At 31.9% G+C, this 25938-nt stretch overlaps 4 protein-coding genes across 5 annotated transcripts; 2 read left to right on the forward strand and 2 right to left on the reverse strand.

Annotated features, from left to right (window-relative positions):
- The first annotated feature begins 23 nt into the window (after nucleotides 1–23).
- On the forward strand, nucleotides 24–6374 carry LOC130446401 (protein FAM76A). Its single transcript, XM_056782646.1, has 5 exons — nucleotides 24–205; nucleotides 327–605; nucleotides 660–787; nucleotides 3261–3495; nucleotides 3556–6374. The coding sequence occupies exons 1-5, from the start codon at nucleotides 119–121 to the stop codon at nucleotides 3793–3795; spliced, it is 969 nt and encodes a 322-aa protein (XP_056638624.1). The 5' UTR covers nucleotides 24–118; the 3' UTR covers nucleotides 3796–6374.
- On the reverse strand, nucleotides 6365–11102 carry LOC130446402 (uncharacterized). Its single transcript, XM_056782647.1, has 5 exons — nucleotides 10836–11102; nucleotides 10414–10657; nucleotides 10080–10352; nucleotides 7631–7819; nucleotides 6365–6834 (listed from the first exon to the last, which is right to left on the reverse strand). The coding sequence occupies exons 1-5, from the start codon at nucleotides 10923–10925 to the stop codon at nucleotides 6734–6736; spliced, it is 897 nt and encodes a 298-aa protein (XP_056638625.1). The 5' UTR covers nucleotides 10926–11102; the 3' UTR covers nucleotides 6365–6733.
- Nucleotides 11103–11335: 233 nt separating this feature from the next.
- Nucleotides 11336–22688, forward strand: LOC130446615 (mitotic checkpoint serine/threonine-protein kinase BUB1 beta-like). Of its 2 annotated transcripts, XM_056782982.1 has the most exons (12): nucleotides 11336–11565; nucleotides 12994–13140; nucleotides 13200–13404; nucleotides 14670–14894; nucleotides 14952–15318; nucleotides 15374–15648; nucleotides 15705–16110; nucleotides 16165–16474; nucleotides 18383–18810; nucleotides 18868–19080; nucleotides 20445–20968; nucleotides 22375–22688. In XM_056782982.1, exons 2-12 carry the CDS (start codon nucleotides 13013–13015, stop codon nucleotides 22501–22503), a joined length of 3210 nt encoding a protein of 1069 aa, XP_056638960.1. In that variant the 5' UTR covers nucleotides 11336–11565; nucleotides 12994–13012; the 3' UTR covers nucleotides 22504–22688. The 2 variants fall into 2 exon arrangements, with proteins under 2 accessions (XP_056638960.1, XP_056638959.1); XM_056782981.1 differs by lacking the exon at nucleotides 22375–22688 and having other exon boundaries at nucleotides 11366–11565; nucleotides 20445–21513.
- LOC130446616 (putative E3 ubiquitin-protein ligase UBR7) lies at nucleotides 22570–25622 on the reverse strand. Its single transcript, XM_056782983.1, has 4 exons — nucleotides 25326–25622; nucleotides 24871–25264; nucleotides 24583–24812; nucleotides 22570–23222 (listed from the first exon to the last, which is right to left on the reverse strand). The coding sequence occupies exons 1-4, from the start codon at nucleotides 25485–25487 to the stop codon at nucleotides 22866–22868; spliced, it is 1143 nt and encodes a 380-aa protein (XP_056638961.1). The 5' UTR covers nucleotides 25488–25622; the 3' UTR covers nucleotides 22570–22865.
- Between the last annotated feature and the right edge of the window lie 316 nt (nucleotides 25623–25938).

Raw genomic sequence — 25938 nt, forward strand, 5'->3', positions numbered from 1 at the left:
TTTATTGATATTAAGTTGGTGAAATGTCACACGCTAGAGGTCGTTCTTGTCATAAGTCATTCGGTTTGGCGTTGGCATTTTTATCGAAGTAAAACGGCTTTGTTAGTATCGAATAAAAATGAGTGCTGCGTTATTGTTTGCGTGTTCTCGTTGTTTTACTCGTCATCCTTTCGAAGATCTATCTCCAGGTCAACAACTGTGCAAAGTAAGTTTGAAACCTAACCTTCATAACGTTGATATAAAAGATCTTTTTTACATTAAAAATGTGAACTATTTGTAAAGAGAAGTCGTTTAGCGAAAGAAAAATGTTTGTTTTGTTCAATTAGGAGTGTCGCGGGGCTTTTCCAGTTGTTAAATGCACCTATTGTCGTTCAGAATTTCAACAAACTTCTAAAGGCAGTACAAGTACAATATGTAAAAAATGTGAACAAAACGTGAAATCTTATGGTAAACCGACTGCCTGCGAGTATTGCAACATCATAGCGGCGTTCATCGGGAATAAATGTCAACGGTGTACAAATTCTGAAATAAAATATGGTCCTCCGGTCAACTGCGAACAGTGCAAGCAAAAATGCGCTTTCGATAGACATGACGATGATAAAAAGGTGAAGTATTAAAGATATGGAGATGTCTCAATTTGTACCATTTCATATTTTTAGGTTGACGGCAAGCTTTTATGTTGGTTGTGCACTCTTTCCTTCAAAAGGGCTTTAGCTAAGACTAAACAGGGGGATGCGGAGAGAAGGCATTTAAAAATGGCTCATTTACATAAGAAACATAAGGATAAGTGAGTTGTCGTAAACACAAGGATTAAACAAACAATTGTTAAAAAACTTGTTTTTTTCTATTAATATCAATTTCTTTTAGGTTTGGAGCTTGAATAATCATTTTGTTATCAAAGTTTCCCTTCTAATTACATTCTAGGTCGAAACCAAGTGTTTGACTAATTTATATAATAAAGACAAATGTAAATTAATCAGCCGTTTATTTGCACATAATGAAATTTTTTTTAATTTGCTTATTTTGGGGATCTGTCCAAATGGTCCTTAATGGTCATTACACGTTTCAAAAGTTGAAAATATCAATTAATTTTATTATTTATTTATTAATAATTACTGACGAGCAATATTTTGTAATTTAACAAATATTTTTCTAGTATTTGAACGACTCTCTTTACAGATAATGATTTTATTGTGGTTATATTGAATTTTATTTGAATAATTTAGTAAAAAAAATCGAAAACTTGGATTTTTTTTCTATATTTGTACTTTTTCAGTTTTTTTCTTGTGAACTATATTTGGAATATTACTGATTTTGGTGGGTCCCCTTCCCAAAACTAAAGATTGTAATTTCTTTCGGTAGCCATTTTGGTTTTCTAGTCCCTCTATTCATATATCTAAAAATGTATTTTGTTAGTGATTCTACATGTCATTATTATGCCTCCAAAATACATAGATTCCTCCCTAAGATTCCTATTTTTCTCATTTTCTAAGGTATGAGCACTACTCCAACAAGTTTTTTGCCCAAATAGCTAATACATTCGGAAAGTAGATGCTCTATGGCTTGCTCACGGCAACTGCAATTGACCTCTGCCACATGTATCATCTTGAGGTGGCATTTGAAGGTTCAGAAACCTTTCAGAAGACCTACTTTCAGTTTAAGTCATTCCTGGAGATCTGGAGCATCAAACTTGATGTGGTTATAAATATTTTGAATTACTTGAATCTTGGAGTGTTTCTTTTTCTATATGAGGCGATAGTAGAGCTATTGTCCAAATTTTTGAGCCGTTGCTTCCTGTTTCTTCATTGCTGGGTATAACCTGGTGGGTTGGTTACTTTGTTTCTGTTGTGTCCACTTCCATGGTAACTTGGATGTGTACTAAATAATTTTTAAGACTTTCAAGGCCATTTGGTTATCAAATAGAATGTATTAACGAGGTGTTTGGTTTGTTGCTTCTATTGCTAATTGTATGGTCATGGTCCAAAAATGCCCAAATTCAGCTTCTTGTACTACCTTTGAACTTGCTGAAGATCTTTATCGACTCAAAATTGGTGGTAATTGATTATGACTTTGATTGAAAAGTCTTTGTCTGTATGGTACGCATTTTGACAATTGTTTTCTAGTTTTATCCATTCTAAAATGGTTTAGCAGTGCTTCTTAGGCATGTTGACATCACCCCTTTGATACCCCAAAAAGATTAGGTTCTAAATTTCGTTTAGTTTGTTTTGAACTGCCCGTTTGTTGGTTCTGTATTGTTGGTTAATTAGTTCTGAGCTGCCAATCATTCATTATTCGGTTAAATCTATTTCGACAATGGGAATGTGCATAGAACTTCCTATGGGAACATTTGAACTACTTTGAGAATCAATGTTGTATATAAAACATTGTTTTTCAAAATCTGGCATATAAGACATTTTTATGCTAAGGTATGAATTGTTTATTGCTAATATTTTGATTTTTATCGCAAATTGCATACAAATCTACAAAAAAAAAAACTGATCCCCAATTTCGTTGTCAGATACAGGAATTTTTTTTCAAAAAAAATTATTGTATGGGTGTGTTTTAACCCTATTTTGAATCTCATGATTTGAATTTTCATTTTCTTGGATTAATTTTGATTTCTTATCAATTTTTTTTGTAATTTCTACCCTTTTTTCATGATTTAAAGTTCATACGCGCTATTTTGAAGTTTGTTTAACACAAATATCAATGCAAATAAAATAATATAAAATCATTTCATTACATAATCTACCTTCTCAATGTCATGAATAGTATCAAAAAATGTTTTTATCGACATTTTATACTTCCAGGAAGTCTAATTGAACTAAATTTGGTAGATAAACTGGACGTAAGTCGACAGAAAGACTTCTAACACCAAAAATCTTGTAAAACAAAAGCAATTTGTGGTACTGCCCATTGTCATCGAGAAAAATACAAATTGTTATCCTGTTTTTAGCCATTTTTGTTCGTTTAGTTCCAGAATAGCCAGTCCAAGAACATCTAAACCTTTTTTTTGTCCTCAACAAATTCATTTAACATAATTTTTTGAACATTTCCTGGTTTAATATATAATTTTTGACAAGCCGACGTTATGAAAATACTGCCCCCCGAGGACGTGACCCACCACAAGTACGGATTATCCCAATTTTTTTTTTAACTAATTTCAATGTCCAAGAACATCTAAACCTTTTGTCGTCCTCAACTGACCCATTTAATAGTATTTTTTTTGAGATTTCTTAGTTTAATGTCATTTTTGACAGGCCGAGGAGTCACAGCAAACGTCCGAATCGACCGGATGTTACGAAAATACCGCCCCCCGAGGACGTAACCCCCAACAAAATAGCTCGCAACAATTCCGGAGCGCCAGTCCGAGGTGATTTAGATCCGAACAGTTCGGATCACGTGATCGCGATGACTCAACTCAAAGAACAAATCGCCAGTTTAACGAAGCAACTAGCTCAAAAAAACTCCGAGCTCTTGAATAAAGATAAAACGGTGAATTATTGACGTTTTTTATTCATTTATTAGTTTTATGTTAAAATTGATTTTTTTCAGATAACCGAATTGAAGGCGAGCAATTTCACGACGGAAAACGAACTCAGGCAAAAATTGAAGAACCTCCAGAAGGAGTACGACGATAAAGTTGATAATTTGAATAACAAAATATCGAGTCTTCTCAAAGAAATAGCCAGTTTATCGAAATCGGCGAAGAAGGGTAGTAAAAATTCGACATTAGCGTCGAATTCTGCGGCTGATAATAACAGCAGCGGTACGGATAGTCCAAGTTTACAGTGAATTAGTGTCGGAAGTGTTGATAACGCGGTGGTATTAAGTGATGTGATGGTTAAATGAAAGCTTCGAAGCACTATTTTATATATGTACGTCTAATTTTATTTTTTTTTATCGTTTAGACAATTTTTTTTCATTTTGAGTACAAAAGTTGCAAAAAAAATAATTAGGAAACCAATTTTTTACCGTATTTGGTATTCGGGATGTTTTTATTCATTATTCAGTAGAAATTATGGGAAATGTTTCGCTTCACTGTCTCCTATTTTTTATTTTCGATTCCAGTACCAATTTTTTAATGTTCATTCCAATCCAGGGGTGCCAACTTTTAGTCAGGAACTTGCAGCCCTTATCTTGCTCAAAATTGGACAAAAACCTAAATCCACACTGCAGTGGTTTCTAGATTTCATTAATTTGGCCTGCATTTGATGAACTATCCTTTAGACAAAGGAGTACACAGGACACTAATGGTTTTTAGTGCTTCTTTAACACTAGCAAATATCTGACCCCACTTATCCTGAAGTGTTTAAGTTGAACTACAGAAATAACTGGTTTTACTACTGAAAAGAAGGCCATTTCGATTTTTCCGTTATTTTTTACTGCTTAATCCCCAAATCCAGGACAATCCGTGTCCAGGAGGCAGAAAAGTTGAGGGAATGGAAAATGGAAACGTCCTGGGAAATCTGGAACAGTTGGAAACGTGTTCCAATCTCATTTTTTATTCTCAGTGTAACTTATCACTTTGACTGTCCTCTTAATTTATGTTTTTTTTATTGTTGTTGCTGTAATTTCCCCATTTCTTCGAATTTGTTAACATTTTTCTTTTATGCCCTTTGTGTAATTTTATAGAAAAAAAAATAGTTTTGGCGGAACCTTGATATTTTCATTTATTTTTTCCCAAAATTTTATATTTTTATTTTGGAAAAACTTGATGGTTTTCAAGTTTTTGAACTAAAAATTTTTTTATGGGAACAAATCCGATACATTTTTCTGAAATTTCCATTATTTTTTGCTAATTCTATTTTCATCATTGTTAATTTCAACCCTTCATGTTTTTTTCTTAGTGTATCTCGTCTTTTTGCGTTCCCCCTTAATATATTTGTTTTTCTCACACCCTTTTGTCCTTGTATGTTATTGTTGCTGTGATTTCCTCATTTCTTTGACTTTATTATCATTTTTTAATTCAAAATCTAATAAATTTCTACCAACTAGGCCTTTTTCTTTTAATTTCACCCTGTTTTACTTCCCTCTTAATTTATTTCTTGTTCTAATTCATTTGTTGCCGCTTCACATCTATTTATTTAAGTTTCTTAATTTTTTTTAACCAAAATTTAACCTTTCACCTTCACCCTGTTTCACAGATCACTTTTTAGGCTAAATTTAATATTTTTCTCTCTGTGTAACCTTTTTCGCTATAACTCTCGGTATTTTGTTGTTTAAATTCATTTATTTCTCAATTTCCCACCTCCCCTAATCGTGATCGCCCCCTTTTTTAACTTACCAGTTTTATTATCTAAATTAAATCATTTTCTTTTCTCAGTGTAACTTTTTCTCCCTGAAATTCATTTTTTTATTAATTTCCCACCTTCTCCGTCATTGTAATTTCACTTTTTTGACTTTGAAATTTAATGATATTCTTCTCTCAGTGTAACTTTTTTCAACCTTCCTCTCAATTTTTTCTCCCACTATCTTGACTTTTTATATTTTTAATCAAAATTGAATCGATTTCTTTTCTTAGTGTAACTTTTTTCCTCTTCCCTCCGATTTTTTTCTTTAAATTGAGCTGTTTCATTTCCCCACCGTGGTTCCTTTTTTTTGCACTTACTAATTTTTTTATCGACATTTAATCTATTTTTTTCCCAGTGTAAAATTCCGATTTCCCTCTCAATTATTTCTCCGGTAAATTCGTGTTTTTCAATTTCCTGCCCACTCATATTCCAATTTTCTGGTTTACTAGCTTTTTGAAACGTATCATTTTTTTTTAACTTTTCTCTCAGTTTAATAATTCCCCACCTTCCGTCATCGCGATTTCTCCCTTTTTTTACTTACAACTTTTTGTTATACTGATCAATTTAAAGATGCCCATTTCTGGTAAACTACTTCATTATGGAAGTATGCTTACCAATATGTTTTATAACGTCATATCCCTTTGTGACAAATGACATTAACATAACCTCAATAAACTACGATTTTTATTATTTCGTTATTCAGTTTTTACGACCAGGAAAGTATTTTTTCTATTTCTATTGTTTATTGAATGTAATATAAAACAATTTATTTGGTAGTTACCGCATATTTTGTATGGTATATTAATTTCGGTTATACTTTATACAGGGTGAGTCGAATTTTAATCGATATTTGCGTAATGAGCGATTACTTTGAAATTTTCTTGTATAAAATCAATTTTCTACCACGAATTCAAAATAACCTCGTCGATTCAGGTACTTTACAATGTAAATAGTACTAGTTGGTTAATTTCGTAATCGTTTAGGGGTAAGTTTGGATATAGTGTTAATTTATTTTTCTAAAACGTGTAATTTTAATCTTTGTAATGTAAGTTGAAGAAAAAAATAAAAAACAGATTTAAATGTATGTTTTATTTAAAAAAAAAAAACATTTTATGGGTATTTATGTAGAAGACAAGTTCAAAGATTGGCGAATCTAGATCAAAGTAAAAAGAAGCCCCTAGTGTTAACAACACTCTCTATTTCCTTTATAGTTTCCCTATTTATAAATTTTTTGTAATATCCCAAAGATTTCATTGAAAATAACCAAATTTATGGTCTTACTAAAACTTTTCCAAGAAAATTTTGTTGTACAAACAAATTTCCATGAAACTATTTGAATATTTGTACCAAGATTTACCAATAATACTTAAAATTATGGAATATATCGAGTTACTTGTCAATATAATTAAAATTTACTACAAATAATTGAAAAATGTGTTTCAAGGTACGATATTGGCTTTAAATATAATTTTTGGTTGTTCTATATCGAGTTTGCTTTGTAGTAGTTTCAATTCTTTGTTGCGGGCGTTTCGCTCTAAACCTACAAACGAAATACAAAATTGGGAAGTTTCCATTTGAAATCAATGATTTAAGCAAAAAAATTGATCAATTCCATAGCTAAATCACCCCGATTACTCTTTTCTTCTTTGAATCTCTATAATTGACAAAAATTATAAAACTAGTGGAAGTTTCTATGTAGAATTAAAGTTTTACACAGTTCTGTCCTTAATATCTCTGTAATCGACAAAAATTATAAATCGAGTGGAAGTTTCTATGCAAAATAAGAGTTTTACACAAAAAAATTAACTCAACCATCCCGATTTCTCATTTTTCTTCTTTAAATCTCTATAACCGACAAAAATTATAAAACCAGTGAAAGTTTCTAGGTAGAATTAAAATTTTACACATAAAGAATCAACTAGTCACATCTAAATCAACTACAACAAATACTAAATTTTCTTGTTTAGATCACTATAATTGACCATAATGCAAAACTAGTAGTAGTAGTTTCTATGTAAAATGAGGATTTTATACAAACATATCAACGAAAGTCACAGCTAAATAACATAGTTACTCAATTCTGCCCTCTATATCTCTGTAAATGACAGAAATTACAGACCTAATGAAAGTTTCTATGTAAAATTAAAGTTTTACACAGTTCTGTCCTTAATTCCTATGTAATTGACAAAAGTTACAAAGCAAAGGGAAGTTTCTATGTAAAATTAAAGTTATACACAAGAAAAATCAACTAGATTCCCAGATAAATGACTTAGTTACTTCTTCTTTATATCACTGTAATGGACAAATAAAGTTTCCTTTGAATTTGATATATTTACCTTTGCAAGATTCAAACGTCCTTTCTAATATTGCGTGTAACGACGCTATGGTGTTTTCCAAAGACTCTTTCAAATCGTTGTTACTCTTATGCATCCAAGATAATATTAAAGCTGCGAATAAATCTCCGGAACCGGTAAAACTCATAGGAATTTTTTTGATTTCCATACAATACCGTTCATCTTTTCCTCCTAAATTTAAGTAAAAACAAATACTACATCTAACAAACATTAAAATATTGAAAATACATCGGTGTTTTTCGACATATATATATATATATATATATATATATATATATATATATATATATATATAAAAGCAGATGATGGAGTGGCCACCTAGGTCACCGGATTTAACACCCCTAGACTTCTTTTTATGGGGGTATTTAAAAACAAAAGTTTATGCTACCCAACCACAATCTCTGGATGATTTACGAGAGAGGATAGAAAATGAATGTAGACAATTAAATCCAGCCGTATTAAGCAATGTCAGAGAGGCATTTCAAAATAGATTATACCATTGTATGGAAGTGAATGGTACTCATTTTGAACACTTATTGTAACTTCATAATAAATAGCACAGTTAAAAAGATTAAAGATTTTGAACTGTTGTACAACCCATTTTAGTACAGGCAAATAAGGTGAAAGTAAATAATAAGTAAAATTTGTGCTCTTAAAAGAAAAATTGTTTATCTCATAAACTAACCACTTTAACCTACAAGTATTATACATTTTTGAAATCAGCTCAAAGAGGAGTATTCAAATTTTACATAAAAAATATGAAAAGTAATTTAAAAAAATAAAGGGGATGCTGCTAGGGGTGAGGGGGTGGCTTTTCCAGTAAGTTTAAATAAGCCATAATGCTTGCCCCTTCCAACATAAATTGACGTGTTTTTGGATTTTTTCTAAATACCAGTATTACAAAAGTTATTAAAGGTGGATACTTTTATCTGAAAAGCACTGTATATATATATATATATATATTTGATTTTTATATCCAACATATTATTTTCCTAAATCTACATAAACTTGAACATTCTAACCTCAATATTGAATTATATCGAAATTTAGATCGTTAATTTGATGATTCGATTTGAATTACAAGGTTAATTAAATATGTTTACAAATAAATGTATTATTACTTACACAATTGATTTTAATTGTGTACTTGATAACTGAAAAATTATTATTTTATGTAACAAATAACTAAAAATAAGAATTGTTGTAAACTGATTTTTATTGATTATAAATTGAAGCTGAATCAATAAAAATCCAATCAATTTGATTGTTATCGTAAAAGTACAGACAAACTTTTTATATTCCTTCCTTTCCTCCTAACACGTAAAAGCTTTTCGAAAACATTGACGTTTATAGCGATATGAGTGATCAAAATGTAAAACTGAACGAAGCTATAGGGTTATAACCATACAATAAGATCCTTTTTATACAGTAATATATCAGTTTTTTAACGTTTATCAATTTCCTGTGTACGGTTATCTATTATTAAATATCTAAATAAATCTAAATTTAAATTTTTAATCAGCTGATCTACCTGATCCAGAATCGTAGTTCGGGAATAAGGTAACGATGATCACTTAATATTAAAAAGAGATAGTAACAAACAACATCAAGTTCTATTCTTTTCAATTCTGTGACAGTTACCATATTTAAAAATGTCGATAATCATTTCCAGTTATTTAGTAATTTTTAAAGTGTTTTGTCAATTGTATTCATATATATTTTATTAAATAGTTTTTTTTCGAAATCCTCTAATTATTTTTTTTTTATTTTACGGTAGTAACTTCTTATTTATATTTAAAACAACATACGTGCAACGGAAATATTGTATATAGCTGTGCAACGGAAATATTGTATATAGCGGAAATATTGTATATACCGTAAAAAATCTCACAATATTTTAATTCGTTTTATGAAATTTAACGAAAAAATATGCTTATTAATGGAAAAAAGATAGTTATAGACTATATTTTTTTTATAAATAAAACATAAAATAATCATCAGAGAACATACAAGAGAAAGTAGCAATAACCATTTTTTTTCGACGATTTATTTTTGATTCATTCTGTGTTTAATATGTGTGTTTCTAAAGTACAAGTTAATAATTGTTTATAGTGAGATAACCCTTAAAAAATTTCTGTTTTGCCTGATAATTTTGTAATGAAACACGATTTCCACAAGGTACAGAGAAAAATTTCCATTTGATAATTTGAACAAATAAAAAATTAACATCATAATCTTGATTTAACGAGTAAATATTATTTATTTAAACAAATTTGATTATTTTTTAGCTTTGTTGATATAAATTTCTGTTAAAGATTAAATAAAATAACTATTAATTAATTTTTTTTACAATTATATACCTGAAATTAACAATTATTTTTGAATTTTTGTATTAAAAACTTGTTAATAGACTAAAAAAAATTAATCTTACCAGTATTTCTGCTCGCAAATACACACAAAAATCCTGGTAGTTCGGGGATTTCAACCGAAGATATAACCACAGTTTCAACACCTTTAGAATGTAAAATTGTAACAGCTTCCCAAATATCTTGTTTATTATTTATCTTAACATCAGTTAATAATTGCAATTCAAATAAATTTGGTGTTATAATATTAGCTAATTTCACTACAGAGTCCCTATAAATAGGAACCAATTCTTTTGGTACATATAAACGACCATTATCCCCCATAACTGGGTCACAAACTTAAAAAAAAACAACTTATTAAACAATATTTGTTATTTAGAAATTCCCCATAAACCTTACCGTATATTAAATTAGGATTCTTTTTTCTCAAATTTTCTACAACGTTAAGAATCTGGTGTAAAAAAGATTTAGATCCGATGTAACCCGTTAGTAAATGAGTGTAAACATCTAAATCATTAGCATTCAAACCATCAATTAAATCTGATAAATCGTTTTCTGTTAAAATTTGTCCTTTAAACATTTTATATCCTGTATGATTCGAAAATTGTACAGAATTTATAAAATCCACCTCTATTCCCAACAACTGGAATAAAGAATAATATTTTTATCACGACTAGCCATTAAATAGTTTTATCACGAGCGTAATTAATCTAATTAACATCCTTGAGAACTGATCAACCGTAAATTGTTATAACTAAACTATAGAAAAATATGGAATCTACTAGTTCTTCGTGTAAAAAAAGATATAAAACATATCATACTTGCATGGGGAATACGGCACTTTTATTTCCAACATATCCCGAAACCACATGACTTTGAATGGAAAGAACTCTGGCAGTTTCTTGGGACATTATGAAATTACTCAATCTACTAGCTCTTTTTACTACGAACTGAACAATTCCTCGACCTGTAATCCATTTATAAAGTCATTATTTGTTTACATTATCTATTTTGATAGCAAACGCATTGCTATATATCTATGGAACACTAAAATCAAAACAGCACCTGACATATTGAGGAGAGATGTCAAATATCTTCTTCGTTTCTTCGTGCTCGATTATTGTGATTTTAGACTGTATCAAAATAAATAAACAGCCTACTCTGTTTTTTCTTACGACGGATATTTCTATGAATTAAAAACACTGAAAATAAAGTACAGAATTTCGGATTTTTCACTGACTTTTCTTAAAGAGTTAATAGAAATTCGAAAAAAAATACCTCTACAATTTTATAGTTTCGGTTGGTACTTATGTGACGTAACGTACTGTCAGCTGTCAGTTTTTGTCGTTATTTAGTGTGAAGCTTTGTACATCCGTATTTTAGTGTATTTTATTTTAAACGGATTGTAATAAATACAATAATTGATAATCTCGACGCTGTTTATTTATTATTAACGCATGGTGAACGTTGTATACTCTTTTTTATGAAGTAATCGAAATATTTCATTGGGCTTTTTTGACAGCGGGTGTAGATTGAACATCAGTCATTCAGGTATGATTTTATTCATTAGTCAAATACTATGAAAATTGAGAACTAATAAATCATAAATAAAATTAACGATATTTTCAATGACTGTTATCAATTTTTTATGTTAAAATTCGTTGACTCTAAACAGAAACGCTTGTTATTAAAATTAACTTTCTAAAAATGAAATTAAATACAAACAATGTTATTTCTCTTGATGTAAATCGTTTTACTAAAAGTTTGTAATTTTCAAGTTAATATCAATCGATAATTTTATTGAATGAAGTTTTCATTATTTATACCCTAATAATAAAATTAATTCCTAGAAATTTCTATATGTTTTTCTGGATAAATCGTTTTGATTTAGATCTCTCTCAATAGAAAATTAGTTATAAAATACAATTCAAAGTTGACGTTTCCAATTATTTCAATAAATATATCAGTATAAGTCTTAAATATTCACAAAACTAAAACCCAAAAACAAAATATTATATATCAAGTATCTTTTAATGATTGTGATGATGTTTACATAGGACAGACATCTCAGTATTTAGAAAATAGATTAAAAAGTCATCAATACAATAAAAAAAAAACATTCAGTTATAAAAATTTATGAAATGGAATCAAATACAGAAGGAAACAGAATTTTTAGAAATATTTCATATACAAAGGAAGAAGACGCTATGTATAATTGAATTGATAATTGCCACATATTTATGAAATGTTAAACTAAGAAAAAATTATTTTTAGTAATTAAAACAGGTTTTTATTTTGAAACTCGTATCGTAGATGAAAATACTGATTTTGAAATAAGTTGAAACGTCAATTTTTCTATAAATTTTTAGGTTAAAATTGTAAATTTAATAAAAATTAATTTTGGTTTTGACTTTTATTGCTTTATAATATTTCTATTCAAACTCCACAAGTAGAAAGCTATTATGCGACCATGTGTACCTGGATCTTATAAACTTTTTTTTTGTGTGAAATTGCTTCAGATCTTGCGTGTTTTATGATGAAGCTTTTGAAAAAAGTTTCTGTTAGATTGAGACCACATTATTTTGAGTTTAAACTCTAGCTCTGGAACTTTTTCAAACCAAATATTAGAAGATTCTGATTAACCTTTTTTTTATTCCTACCGACGTCCTTTGAGAAGCCAATCAGGTGCTTTAGATTGAACCTTTTGATGTCATTAGGCTTCCCCAAGTGTTTGAACCACGCTCGTGTGAGAGCTAGGCACTCTGGATCATTCATGATGCACCAGCAACACCCCGGATCATTTGTGATGCCCAAGGTATGGAGATGACGTCTTAGATGGTTGTATCCAGTTAAAAATCGGTTCACTAGTCGGATTTAGCGTCTATTTAATTAGAGTAGTTATTTGAAGAAGCACAAGGTTCATCTATGTGTCCCTTTGTTTGTCTCATGTCAGATATTTCCATCTTTTGCATCTTTCAGGTAAATAAGAGTTCGACTGATGGATTTTGAATTTAGCAAAGAAAATATTTTACCCCTACCTGGAGGCAGGAATGTTCATCAACTTGGAATCGCCCTTCAGGCTCAAACGAATAGGGAATGTCAAATGGAACTCGCACAACAAAAACAGTGAGACATATAAACAAAAGCGATAAATTTATGAGTTGTTACTATGCTTTTAATTTTAGACAATGGGAAGAATTGATTAGGACATACAGCGGAGACGATCCTTTAGAAAATTATTACAAATATATATCATGGATCGAACAAACTTATCCTAAACACGGCCACGAAGGGAATTTGATTCCTTTACTTGAACATTGTTTAAATAAATTCGAAAGCGACAGAAGATACATAAATGATAGAAGGTTTTGCAAATTATGGATTAAGTATGTAAGTATTTCAGATCATAGAAAAAACCAGGCAAAGAAAAAAAGTCTAATAATAGAATTACTCCAAGTGTCTCTTATTTATGTCTATCCCCTCAAACCCCATTAACATATCATCCCAATTACTTAGTTTAATCTTACATTAATGTTACTCTAAACATAAACATCCTCATCTTCTGATTTTATGATTATTTATAGTTTTTAATGTATACAATAAGATTTAGCAGTTTGTACACTGATACTGGGTTCTTAATAGTTTGATATTTGTCGAACTTGTCAATTTATTGAAAACAACTTCGTTGGAACTTACCTACCCCATTGACGATCCAGTGAAACTTTCAATCAATTTGCTTCAAACTATTATTGCGCCAAGTTATATAAAAACGTCCATGAGGACTTTCAATCATCTGGCTTCAAACTATCATTGAGCCAATTTTCAGAAAAATTGGCTAAAACCATTTCCCTTCTTCCCAGAGTACCTTCGGACACTTCAGTGTTAGTTTTGAGAGGGATGAGGAGGTTTTGGGATTTCGAGTCTATGAGGACTTTCAATCATCTGGCTTCAAACTATCATTGAGTCAATTTTCAGAAAAATTGGGTTAGCTTTGGGAAAGTTGGGGAGGTTTTGGGGATTCAAGCTAATGAAGACTTCTTATCACCAACTACAATTGTGAAAAGTGTCAGAAAAATTGGTTAAAATCAATTACTTTCCTCCCTGGGTACCTTAGGGGACTTTAGGGTTAGTTTTGAGATTTTGGGGCTTCGAGCTAATTTTGATGGGGATGAGTCCAGAGACTTGATTGACACCATTATTGCACCAAGTTCCAGAAAATCCACCCTAAATCCTTCCCATTATGGTATTTCGAGCTCTTAAGAGATAGTTTTGATAGGGATGAGTCCAGAGACTTCATTGACACCATTATTGCACCAAGTTCCAGAAAATCCACCCTAAATCCTTCCCCTTATGGTACTTCGAGCTCTTAAGAGATAGTTTTGATAGGGATGAGTCCAGAGACTTGAGTGATACCATTATTGAGCCAAGTTCCAGAAGATCCACCCTAAATCCTTCCCATTATGGTACTTCGAGCTCATAAGATGTAGTTTTGATAGGGATGAGTCCAGAGACTTGATTGACTCCATTATTGAGCCAAGTTCCAGAAAATCCACCCTAAATCCTTCCCATTATGGTACCTCGAGCTCTTAAGAGCTAGTTTTGGGGTGGTCGAGGCGGTTTTGGGTGTCTGCCAACCTCATATTTTTATTTTATAGTTTGACTCTCAACCGAATCCATTGGAATTTTATCACATGTTAAAAGCAAAAGGTCTATGTACGGGTTGCGCGGATTTTTACAAAGCGATGGCGTATTACCACGAAGCTGCCGGTGATTTTCAAGCGGCGAACAACGTATTCGAAGAAGGGAAAAGAAATTTAGCGCAACCATACGAAGAATTAGAGAACGCGCATCAAAATTTAATCGTGGCAGCCGGTCAACACGTAAATATTCAAACCTCCGGTTATAATAGATCTTCGATATTTTCCGTATTTTTCTAGGTAATATTTGGTCCGAATCAAAGTAATCTCATAGAAAAACGTCAGGCCCTTACAGCGTTACATACTTACCGACCGGGGCGAGTAGGTAGCGTACGAGTACCTAGTTCTAACCCAATGGTAACTTTCCCGTCGAATAGTTCGATTTCTTCGAGAAGCAACGCCGTAGTACACATACACGAAGACAGGGCCGGAGAAGAAGCCTCCGCGGTCGTAGAAGCACCACCTGTTAGTATTATAGCCGCGGTTAAACGGCAGGAAATGCCTAAGGAGAATACCCTAAAAGCGGGACCTTGGACGAATATAGTTCCAGTTAAAAAGAGAGTCATAGGGAGCGGTAGTAGCGGTAATTTAGCCACCGGTTTTACAGGTATCTACCATACCGTTCGATCGATAAACAATCGATTTTTTTTTAATTTTTCCAGTACACGAAGACATCGATATGCCGAGGGAGATAATTTTCCCGAAAGTTACCTTGGAAGATTATTCCGATTGGGTGGTGAACGTCTATTACCCCGAACCCCCGAATCCGAACGCCATCCCCATGTATCCCAAACATAGAGTTTACGGCGAACCGAATACCGAATACAGTTTGGAGGAATTGAGGAGTTCGAGGTATATTCGGAAAACTCCGGAAGTTTATGAACCCATAGTAACCGACGATCCAGAAGTGGAGTTCGTCGAAGAAATTCCACCGTCGGTAAGTTACCACCATCAGTCGAATCGACCAATTTATTATTTATCCCCAAATTTTAGCGCCAACAAAACGAAGAACTTCCCCAAATACAAAAACAAGAGATTCTAGTTAATAATTCACCCCAAAGTTTTCATCAATTAGCCAACTCTCCGCAAAATTTCACGAGAAATTCTTTCCAAAAAGACCCCCAAATGAGAAATAGTATCTCCAACGGTACTATGCAGTGTTCTCAATTCATGGGAAACGCGCAATCCCCCATGAGGAATGTACAAACGCCTACTGGTGGTACGCATTCACCTATGGGGATGTTTCAATCGCCTAGGGGTGTACAACAGTCCCCTGGTCCGAATAGTCCGTACTCGCTTTGGCCTTCCACCGGTTTCAACGTCTGGCAATCGCCGCAACAAAAACCTGCTGCCCCGTTTGGAATTTTCGAACAATCCTTGGAGGAAAATCAACCCAGAGGTAAATGTGGATTTCAACATACCGTAGTATATGGTTGTAATGGTTTCGTTTCAGGTAGTGCCATGAAAACTGCTTTTAAAGTACTAAACGCCGATGATTTGGCCGAAACGGGCTCGAGGGGTGGTATGGACGTTGCGGCGCAAGCTACGGATAGTGCTAAACCCATGCCTCAATTCAGCGATAACAGTTCTTCTTCTACCGAAGACAATTTCGACGATTGCAGGGGGCAAATAGAAGACGATTACGTCAATACGGACGTTTTTAATTTTAATCTCACAGCTATGAAAGTCAGTACCCCTCAGAAGGGTAACAGGGAAAATAACGCCCTTAGTACGATTTTAGAAGAGTCCAAAGTCAGTTACGGGTAAGTAATTTATTTTAAATAACAAATTTTTTAATTACTAGTGGATTAATTTTCGATTTACATCTCAAATATTGTCTTTAGCACAATTTCTGATACTTTTGGTTAAATTTTTGACATATTTTTTTAATCAATCTGTCAATTTCCTGATTTGAACTGTTTTGAACTGAAAAAACCTCTTCAAGCAATTATGCCTCTATTTGACTATTAAATTACGAGGAGTGATCTAAAATATAACTAGATACCATGTATAACGAAGGGTACATTTGAACTACTGCGATCATAGTATTACTGAATCTACTAAGTTTACACTTTTTCGTACGAGGTTAAACCAGATCTATATTATACATATTAATACTTAATCTAGAGGGTATAAATTGGAACTATACAGTGTGGACTATACAAAACAAATTAACATTTTTCTACATTCACATACTTTTTAGTGTTTCGAAGCCAATTTGATCTAGAATATTCTATAATTAGATGAAGGATAAGTTTTATGAGAGAAATAAAACCTCTTTTAACAATAATTACAACTGGAAGGACTTGGAAACTATGCTTAACTAATTTCCATTGTGAAATGGTTGATTCACTTGTCAATTTGTCATTCTGGTGTTTTGTATAACCAATTTAAATTTCTATTTCTCCCTATTTCAGGCTTTTCTTCTTCTTTTTTCATTTTTCACTCCATTTGAGTCTTAAATTACGAGGGGTGATCAATAAATACTCCTCTTTGACACCTATGACACGTTGTACATTTGAACTACTGCGAAGGTCTTATCGAATATCAATATACCACAAATACAGTTAGAATAGTCTTTAGAACATTTCCAGACTTTTCAAGAACTATGTAATGATATCAAATAAAATTTCAAGGGAAAGAAGAATAACCCAACCAATTTAAAACTTATAAAACTCCATTATTTAATATTAATATTGAATATAATGCTCAGTTTATCGAATACTTAGTCAGGTAAAACGAAATTTAAGTATACATAACCTCCAAAGTATAATATCATACTTTAAATGTACTTACCAATTGAAAAACCGGTTATCTTCTGAACACAATTTTTGTTTCCCTATAACTTTCACTCAACATTCACAAAAAACTTTAAAAATTCAAATACAATAGGGATAAACGACGCCACAAAAAAATGTTCTACCAAACTCCATTAACCTCTAGCATTCCGTGACAAATTAACTTCAAAGATGGTTTACGTTAAGAAATGTTAATATTTTATTATGACACACTGTCAAATACACGTAATGGCGATTTTTATCACTAAAACGTAAAAAATTCACAACCAGACACATAAATATAAACATAAACACGTCCTAACCTCATTTAACTATTTGTCACATGCAATTGAATCACAATACGCATAATAGCATCGAAAACCATCACTTTATTGTTGAATATGTCGGTAGCAGCAACTCATATTATGACGTCACACTTTATCTGTCATAATATCATGGAACGCCGTCACTTATTGTTGAATAAATTAGTTGTACCAACTTGTTTTATGACGTCACACTTTATCTGTCATAATATCATGGAACGCCGTCACTTATTGTTGAATAAATTAGTTGTACCAACTTGTTTTATGACGTCACACTTTATCTGTCATAATATCATGGAACTCGGTCACTTATTGTTGAATAAATCAGTTCTACCAACTCATTTTATGACGTCACATTTTAAAGTTGTATATATCTGTCATAATATTGTTCGTTTAATTAAAGTAATTTGTTATCGGCCCAGTGTTGTAAATACCATTTTCGTGTATAACACCACCCATTACAGCCCCTATTTATAGGGTTTATCGATATTACTGTCCCCAAAAATATATATTTTCAATTTGTTTCGATTATTATTAAAATCGGGTGAAACCTAACCTCACTATTTTCCAGTTCTTCGTCTAGTTCCGGTTCGAATGCGAAATCGGTGCATCTAAACAAAACGAACAAGATGAGCACCATTTCCGAGGAACACAACAGTTATTTAGCCCAAAATTTAATGGCCAATGCCGCTCTGAGATCTAGTCTATTGGCGGACTATATGGACGTGGCGCCGGCGCATCAATCCGTAATAATCGACGACGAAGAAGAAGAAAAGGAAGCGATAGAACCGAACGATATAGACGCCCATGCGCATAACAGAACCCTCCCGGCGCCGGCTAGTGTACATCCTTTGGATTACGTTCCTTCTGATCCGTTCAAGAGCGGTCTGATCAATAAATTATTGGAGAGGGTGGCTTTTCCTGGGCCGCACGTTTACGGTTACAGACAGATACAGTGTATCCCGAGGCTCGGGGTTAAAAAGGAACCGGTGGTTATAGGTGGGAACTTCCGATCGAATTTTTTACTTAATAATGATTTTATTTTTCAATTTATAGGTCATGAAAAATATATAGTGGAAAAACAGTTGGGAAAAGGTACTTTCGGTACGGTTTATAAAGCCCTGGATTTGGGTAATTGTAAAACGGTTGCGATGAAATATCAGAAACCGGCCAATAAATGGGAATTTTACATATGCAGGGAGTTGCAATCTCGTCTGGCGCAGCATCCCCTCAGAGACAGGTTTATGGATATACCTTTAGCTTATTTCGGTAAGGGATGTTTTTTTTTTAATTCAAAAATTCAAATAATTCTTCAAACTTGATTCCGGATGTTTTGAAAAGCCTTATATTGTTATATTTTTTTTGTAAGTGTGTAATTATGGATCTAAATATTTTTTATTATGAATAAGTAGTGAAATCACTTCTTTATTATATATAAATAATCATATTGAACGTTAATTTACGAGGTGTGATAAAAAAATACTACTTAACATACTTCTGGTACATTTGAACTACTGCGAAGAAAGTAGAGTTGAATTTTCATTTGAGGTGAAACCTGATATGTATACCAGTTGAAAAGTACCAAAAAACAATTTTCCAAGTGGAAATAGTGATCCATCGCGGTGCGGAAGTGATTAATATACAGGGTAGAACATAAAGTTCGATTACTATCAGTTAAATAGCTCTGAAGTCACTAAATTTTGTAAAAAATTACCACATACATTTTCGTATGTGGTGAAGCCTGATCTATATTGCACTTATCAATTGGGCATTACACGCATATATTTAAGATCCAGCCTTTAATACACCTTTAGCAAATTATGCAACCTTGATACGACCTTTAATGCACTTTTAACAAAGACTAGATCCATTAACAAGCCTTTAATACACCTTCAGCAAATAGTAGAACCTTGATACGACCTTTGATGCACTTTTAACAAAGAGTAGATTCATTAGCAAGCCTTTAATACACCTTCAGCAAATAGTAGAACCTTAATACGGACTTTAATGCACTTTTAACAAAGAGTAGATCCATTAACAAGCCTTTAATACACCTTCAGCAAATAGTGGAACATTAATACGGACTTTAATGCACTTGATATATCCTTTACAAACAATCAAACATTTGATTTATATTTATTAAATACTAGACCCTTATTTGACCTTTAATGCACCTCTAATGAAAAGTAGATCCATTAACAAGCCTTTAATTCATCTTTAGCAATCAGTAGATCTAGGATTAGGCCCTTGGAGTACAAATCCAACTTTAAAGACTTCATTAGCATATAGTTGATCCATTACACAACAAGTGATCCAATTTTTTGTCATTTTTTTCAACTTTAATGCTAATAGTCGTACTATTAAACTGGTTATAGAGGATTCTTCTTCTTTTTTTACTCTCCGTACTTTTCATGTACTGTACGAGGTTTCTTGATACAATTTTTTTGTCTCATACAAGGTTTTTCCTTCCTTGTCTTCCTTATTAAGTATTTACATTTTCTTCTTGTTCTAAGTCATTTTTTTGTAAAACTTTCGAGGTTATATCCGATGATGTAACGTTTACAGTGTTGCTCTATGAATGGCAACCGTAACCTTTGATAATCCCCTGGTAATGTTTTTTTTTTATTTTTTAGGCGATCAAGCTTCGTTAATTATTTCAGAATATATACCGGGCGGTTCGCTTTTAGATTTAGCCAATTCGTACAAACAAAAATTGGGTAAATCGATGAAGGAATGTTTAGTGATTTACTTCTGCAAGGAGATGCTCCAGATAATCCAAGCCATGCACCACGTTAGGATAATACACGCCGATATTAAACCGGATAATTTTCTGGTATTCGTCGGTCCGGATAATACCGTAGGTTTGCAGTTGATAGATTTCGGATGCAGCATCGATATGACGCTTTTCCCTTCGAACGCAACTTTTAACAGACGCGTCACCACCGAGGATTTCGTCTGTTGCGAAATGTTGGACGGCAGACCGTGGAATTATCACACGGATCTGTTTTGTATAGCCGCTTCGGCGCACGTCCTACTCTTCGATTCTTATATCAAGTTACAGAAAAGGGACAATCTTTGGTCGATTCAGCAGAGGTTTCCGAGGTATTTGAAAGTCGATTTGTGGAATATGTTTTTCAGCAGTCTGCTTAACCAACAGGTGAGTCGTTTTTTTACCATATTTGAGATTATGGAACATTTTTTTACTGCGCTAAAGTTTTTTCTTGGTGTAACATTCAGTGATACTTTTTTTCAGTGTAGGTGTATTTTAATGTTTTTTTTATTCGATTGTGGTATGATTTTTTAAATCTGGCAACGCTGTTACTTATTCTATTAGTCTCGACATGTGAAATAAGAAAAATTTAAGTTGGTAGCTATGCAAATGCCTTGATAATCAAAATTTTTCTTGTTATATTTGTTTAATTGAAAAAATTTTTTTCAGTGTAAATTTGAGTATAACTTTTTTTGCGTGTAGATAAAATGATTTTTTTTTACTAAAAGTATCTAACTGAGATGTAATTTTTCACCTAACCTGGCAACGCTGTCACTTGTTCTTCATTTGACTAGTGAAATAAGAAAAATTTAAGTTGGCAGCTCTGTAAATCTTGTTTTGAAAATTTGAAAAGTATTCAATTGTCATGTAATTTTCGAAATCTATGATTTAATCGTTTTTTATTTAAAAACTAAAAATATAGTTTATGGAATCTGGTAAGTTATTTTTCATTAGATACGTGTAAAAAGATAAAATTGAGTTGACAGCTCTGTAAATTATCTTATTATTTTGATAATAAATTTTTTCCCAGTCGTAATTTTTTTTAATATATTCTTTTAAATAAAAAAAATACTTTTTTCTCAGTGTAAGGTTTATTAATATTTTCTTTTCGTGTAGAAACAAGTTTATTTTTGATATAATCATTTTTTATTCGAATTACTCGACTGTGATATAATTTTTTTCTCAGTATATTCGTTAAAATATAAAAATTTTTCACCACACTAATTTAAGAGAATCTATTTTCTTATAACATCAAATCAAAAACTACAAAATTGAAAATGTACTGAATCAAAATACCTAATTTGATGACATAAAAACGAGCTCATGTACGTTCTTCTTTCCCTTCCCGTATTCCGGCCTTTACCCATTCAATTATACAGTTATTGAACATTCCGAAAGACAACTTGCTAAGTGACGTAAATTGATATATGGAAACGAACAAACGTCAAAATATAAAGTGAAACAATCGATTCCTTGAAAAAATTATAAATATATAAAAATATATATAAAAAATAAAAAAAATAAAAAAAAATATAAATATATAAAAAAATTATTTATTATTTTAAGCGTGTAACTGTTATTGAAGAATTTAAAAATCAATATTGATGGTACAGAAACGAGGTTATGTATTCTACTTTTTTCTCTACCCTTTCCCGGCCTTTACCTAATAGTTATACAGCTATTGGAAGACAACTCACTAAACGACGTGAATTGACTCATGGAAACGAAGATAAACGTCAAAATATGAGTATAGGAAGTGTTTGTTTTTAAAAAATCGATTTATTTCCTTTCAGACCGGGCCCGCAGACGCAGCTTCTCTTCTATTGATATTCGAAGAGTCCCTAGATAGTATCCACAAAGAATCTTCTTCAGTGTTAACCCATCAGATGAGGTATATCGTTAATATGCTTAAAAATAGATAATCCTTTTAGGTATTTTTACTATACTATAGTTTATGTATTTTTTTTAAATGTAGTTTAGGCTCACCCTTTATAATATTATTTCTACAAGGCTGTTTTTCTTTTTTTTTTTTTGTTGAAATTAGAATTGTAAATGAAGAAAATTTTCTCGGAGAGATTTTAATTGTCAATATATACGTTAAATGATATATACATTCGTTATACTTTTAACCACCCCCGTATTTAAATTAGAACCACCCTGTATATTATTTTATTAAAAAAATATGGTAATAAAATAAATGAATGCGCACGTGAAATATTTATTTTAATTAAAAATTCCATTACTACTGGTATATATACGAGGGGAAACGAAACTATCTACTGATCTAACGACAAAAATGGGGCACATCGATTTTCGGTTTCTTACGCGCGTTCATCTCGTCGAAAAATTCCCTGACGTCCTCTTCTCGAACGATCTTTTTATCTTCGGCGAATTTTTTTAAAAAATCCGCCAGATTTTCCTTGAGATCGTTGTAACCTTCGATGCAATGTATCAATTGGGTGCGATTCATCGAATTCATGAATTGTTTATCGTGACTTTCCACTATTTCTTGTACTTTAGCTTTCCCTTTTTCTTCGTACAAATGTACAGGATCTTCTGAATCCAACAGAAAGGCGACGTCTTCGTTTTCGTACATTTTCAGACATTCGTCGCAGGTGCACAACTGTTTACGCCAATTTACCTGAAAAGAAATTTTATTATATCAAAAAAATACCAGAAAGAAGTTGTCATGATAAAAAATGAAATTCTAAGATCAATTTTAACATTTCTTTCTTCACTAACTTCTTAATTATAGTATAAACTGCTTCTTGTATATCAAAATCCATAAAACAGTCCCAACTAGAGCTTTTGGACCAAACAATACAATTCAAAGCTACGGCACAGATTACCCTCAATGAATTGCAATATGAACCAACTGAACATGCAAAAATCTGAACTCAAACGAAAATCTCATCGTTTTGATGAGCAGTGACCAAATAGTACCTTAAATCGTTTGTAATAAGGGCTTATGAGAAGCATTACTTACAAACAATGGACAAACGACTTTAGGCTCCACCACCACTATTTGGTACATGGATCAAAAACCTTAGTAGAGGTAATACACCCTCAAATAAAAGAATTTTTCTCGTTTGGGAAAAATGCTACCAATTTCCAAGATATAATGGAATGTTAACCGTTGGTGGTCTAACTAATTTGGATACTTGATGGAGGAAAAACCATTGGATCATGTCATCTATGAGTGCACTATAAACATTATAGTTTGGCTTATAAGGCTTATAATAATAAGTTCCCCTTAAAACTGTTTTTAAAGGAAAAGTACGTTCCTTATCTGTAGCTGATTAATTTTCACTTGTATCACATATAAGCAGTCTTCTGAGCTACTATATTATCACTATTTATAAATTTAAACATCAACATAAACCCATTGATAATTAAGTTCCTTGTTCTGCAGAAACTATCATTTTAAAGCAGTCTCATACTAATACAAGTACATATTTATCCCAGTAGATGAAGGTATGTAGATATGAACCTCTAAATGAGATGCAAAGTTCACTATTGTTCCCCTTGGAACTATTTTTGAGCTAAAAGCACGTTTTTCGTCTCTAGAAGATGCATTTTCACATTTAAATCACTTGTATAACACTCTTCAGAGCTACTATATGTAGATTTGGGAATTTTATGTTTTTTGACATTTTCTCAAGTTTAAACACAAATCAATTTTCTAGAACCATATTTCATAGCTCCCTGCAAAACTATCACTTTGAACCAGTCTCAAGCTAATACAAGAAAAAAACAAGAAATTGTTGTATAATTGGAAGCCATAGACAATTGGAAACAATATAACTGAAACGAAACCCTCAAAATAGTTTGTTGTACAAATTTATTGAAAAATTATTATGAATACCTCCATATATATCTAAAACCCTGTATATAAATGACATTTTGATATAATTTGAACTAATATAAGATTTTTTCGTAAAATTCGTATTTTTTTATAAAAAAGTAAGTATAAGATTGAAAAATTAGTTTAACATACATACCTCAGGCCAAAATTTAGCACAAACTTTTGTGGACTTCTCTTTAGGTTTCTTACAATATGCACCATCTTCAGATTCTTTAGATTCCTTATCCTCTTTCTCCGAATTATTAGATTTCACCTCAGTTGCAGTAACATCAACATTAACATCCTCAGAACCAGATTTACTAGTAGAATGGGCATCATAATGCAATAAGAACTCGTGTTTAGTAACGCAAGCCTCGCAAATCATTTCTAAAATCGAAAAAATATATTGAGAACGAAATTTCGAAGTATTGCATCAATTTCTCACCAGCGAAATTGACAGACGGCAATTCGGTTCCCAGATGTCTAGTGTGGTACCAATCTTCGCAAATAATACATTGAATCATCTCATCCGGAACCGGATCTTCTATATCAGGAAATGGACGATGACAAACGCAATATAATCCGGAAAAATTTTGATTATATGCGTTCAGATCGTTTACTAAACTTTTGTCTTCGAAAAGATTGCAGACTACATTTGAAAATTTGCTATTTCCACAGTCGCAACGGAAATTTCGTTTAGTGTATAATTCGACTAAATCGTGACCGTCGTGGCAATGGAAACTGCAAGCCAAACAAACTCCTGCTCCTGTTTCGGGGTCTTCTTTTGCTTCTGGAATGCACGTTAAACATGAGTATAGGGCTTGTCTCTTAATATACCCCTAAAATGCGTAAATAATCACACGTATAAACAGTTTTATACAAAATAATCAATATATTTACCTCTACATACGAGCAAATTTTATCGTTAGCAGCCCCCAAAACAGCAGCTGTGTTTTCAATCAACTCATCTTCTAGTTCGAGCACATCGTTTAACGTCATTGTTACTGGATCTCCTTCTGTGTCCATATCGTCATTGGTTTCAGTAACGTTCTCTTCTGACATATTGAATTAGATTTAGCTAAAGTTTCTTACCAGAAGATAACTCTTAATAACAACCGGCTTTAACGAAAATTTTGTTTCAAAATGGCGGGAACGTCAATCACGACTTTTGACAGGGAGCAAAGTTGGTCCTCTACTATTTTGTAATGACAGTTACACAGACATAGATAAAGTACAATTATAATTTCAATTACTTTAAGCAAATCAAAACTAAATAAGAAGGATTATAGTGAAAATCATACTAGAAATTAATATTTATTTCCAATAAAATGCTTAAAAATAACCACATATTAGCTAAATTTGATTTTTATTAATCGTCGAATATAAATCGAACTATATGGTTGTCTGTCAACAATGTTTAAAATAGAGTAGTCCCATGTCAAAAACAAATATGAGATCTATGGTCACAAATTGAACTGTTATTTATTGTATGTTTGACAGTTTCTTTTAATAT

This window comes from Diorhabda sublineata, chromosome 7 (genome assembly GCF_026230105.1).
Source record: "Diorhabda sublineata isolate icDioSubl1.1 chromosome 7, icDioSubl1.1, whole genome shotgun sequence".
In the NCBI taxonomy this organism is placed as follows: Eukaryota; Metazoa; Arthropoda; class Insecta; order Coleoptera; family Chrysomelidae; genus Diorhabda; species Diorhabda sublineata.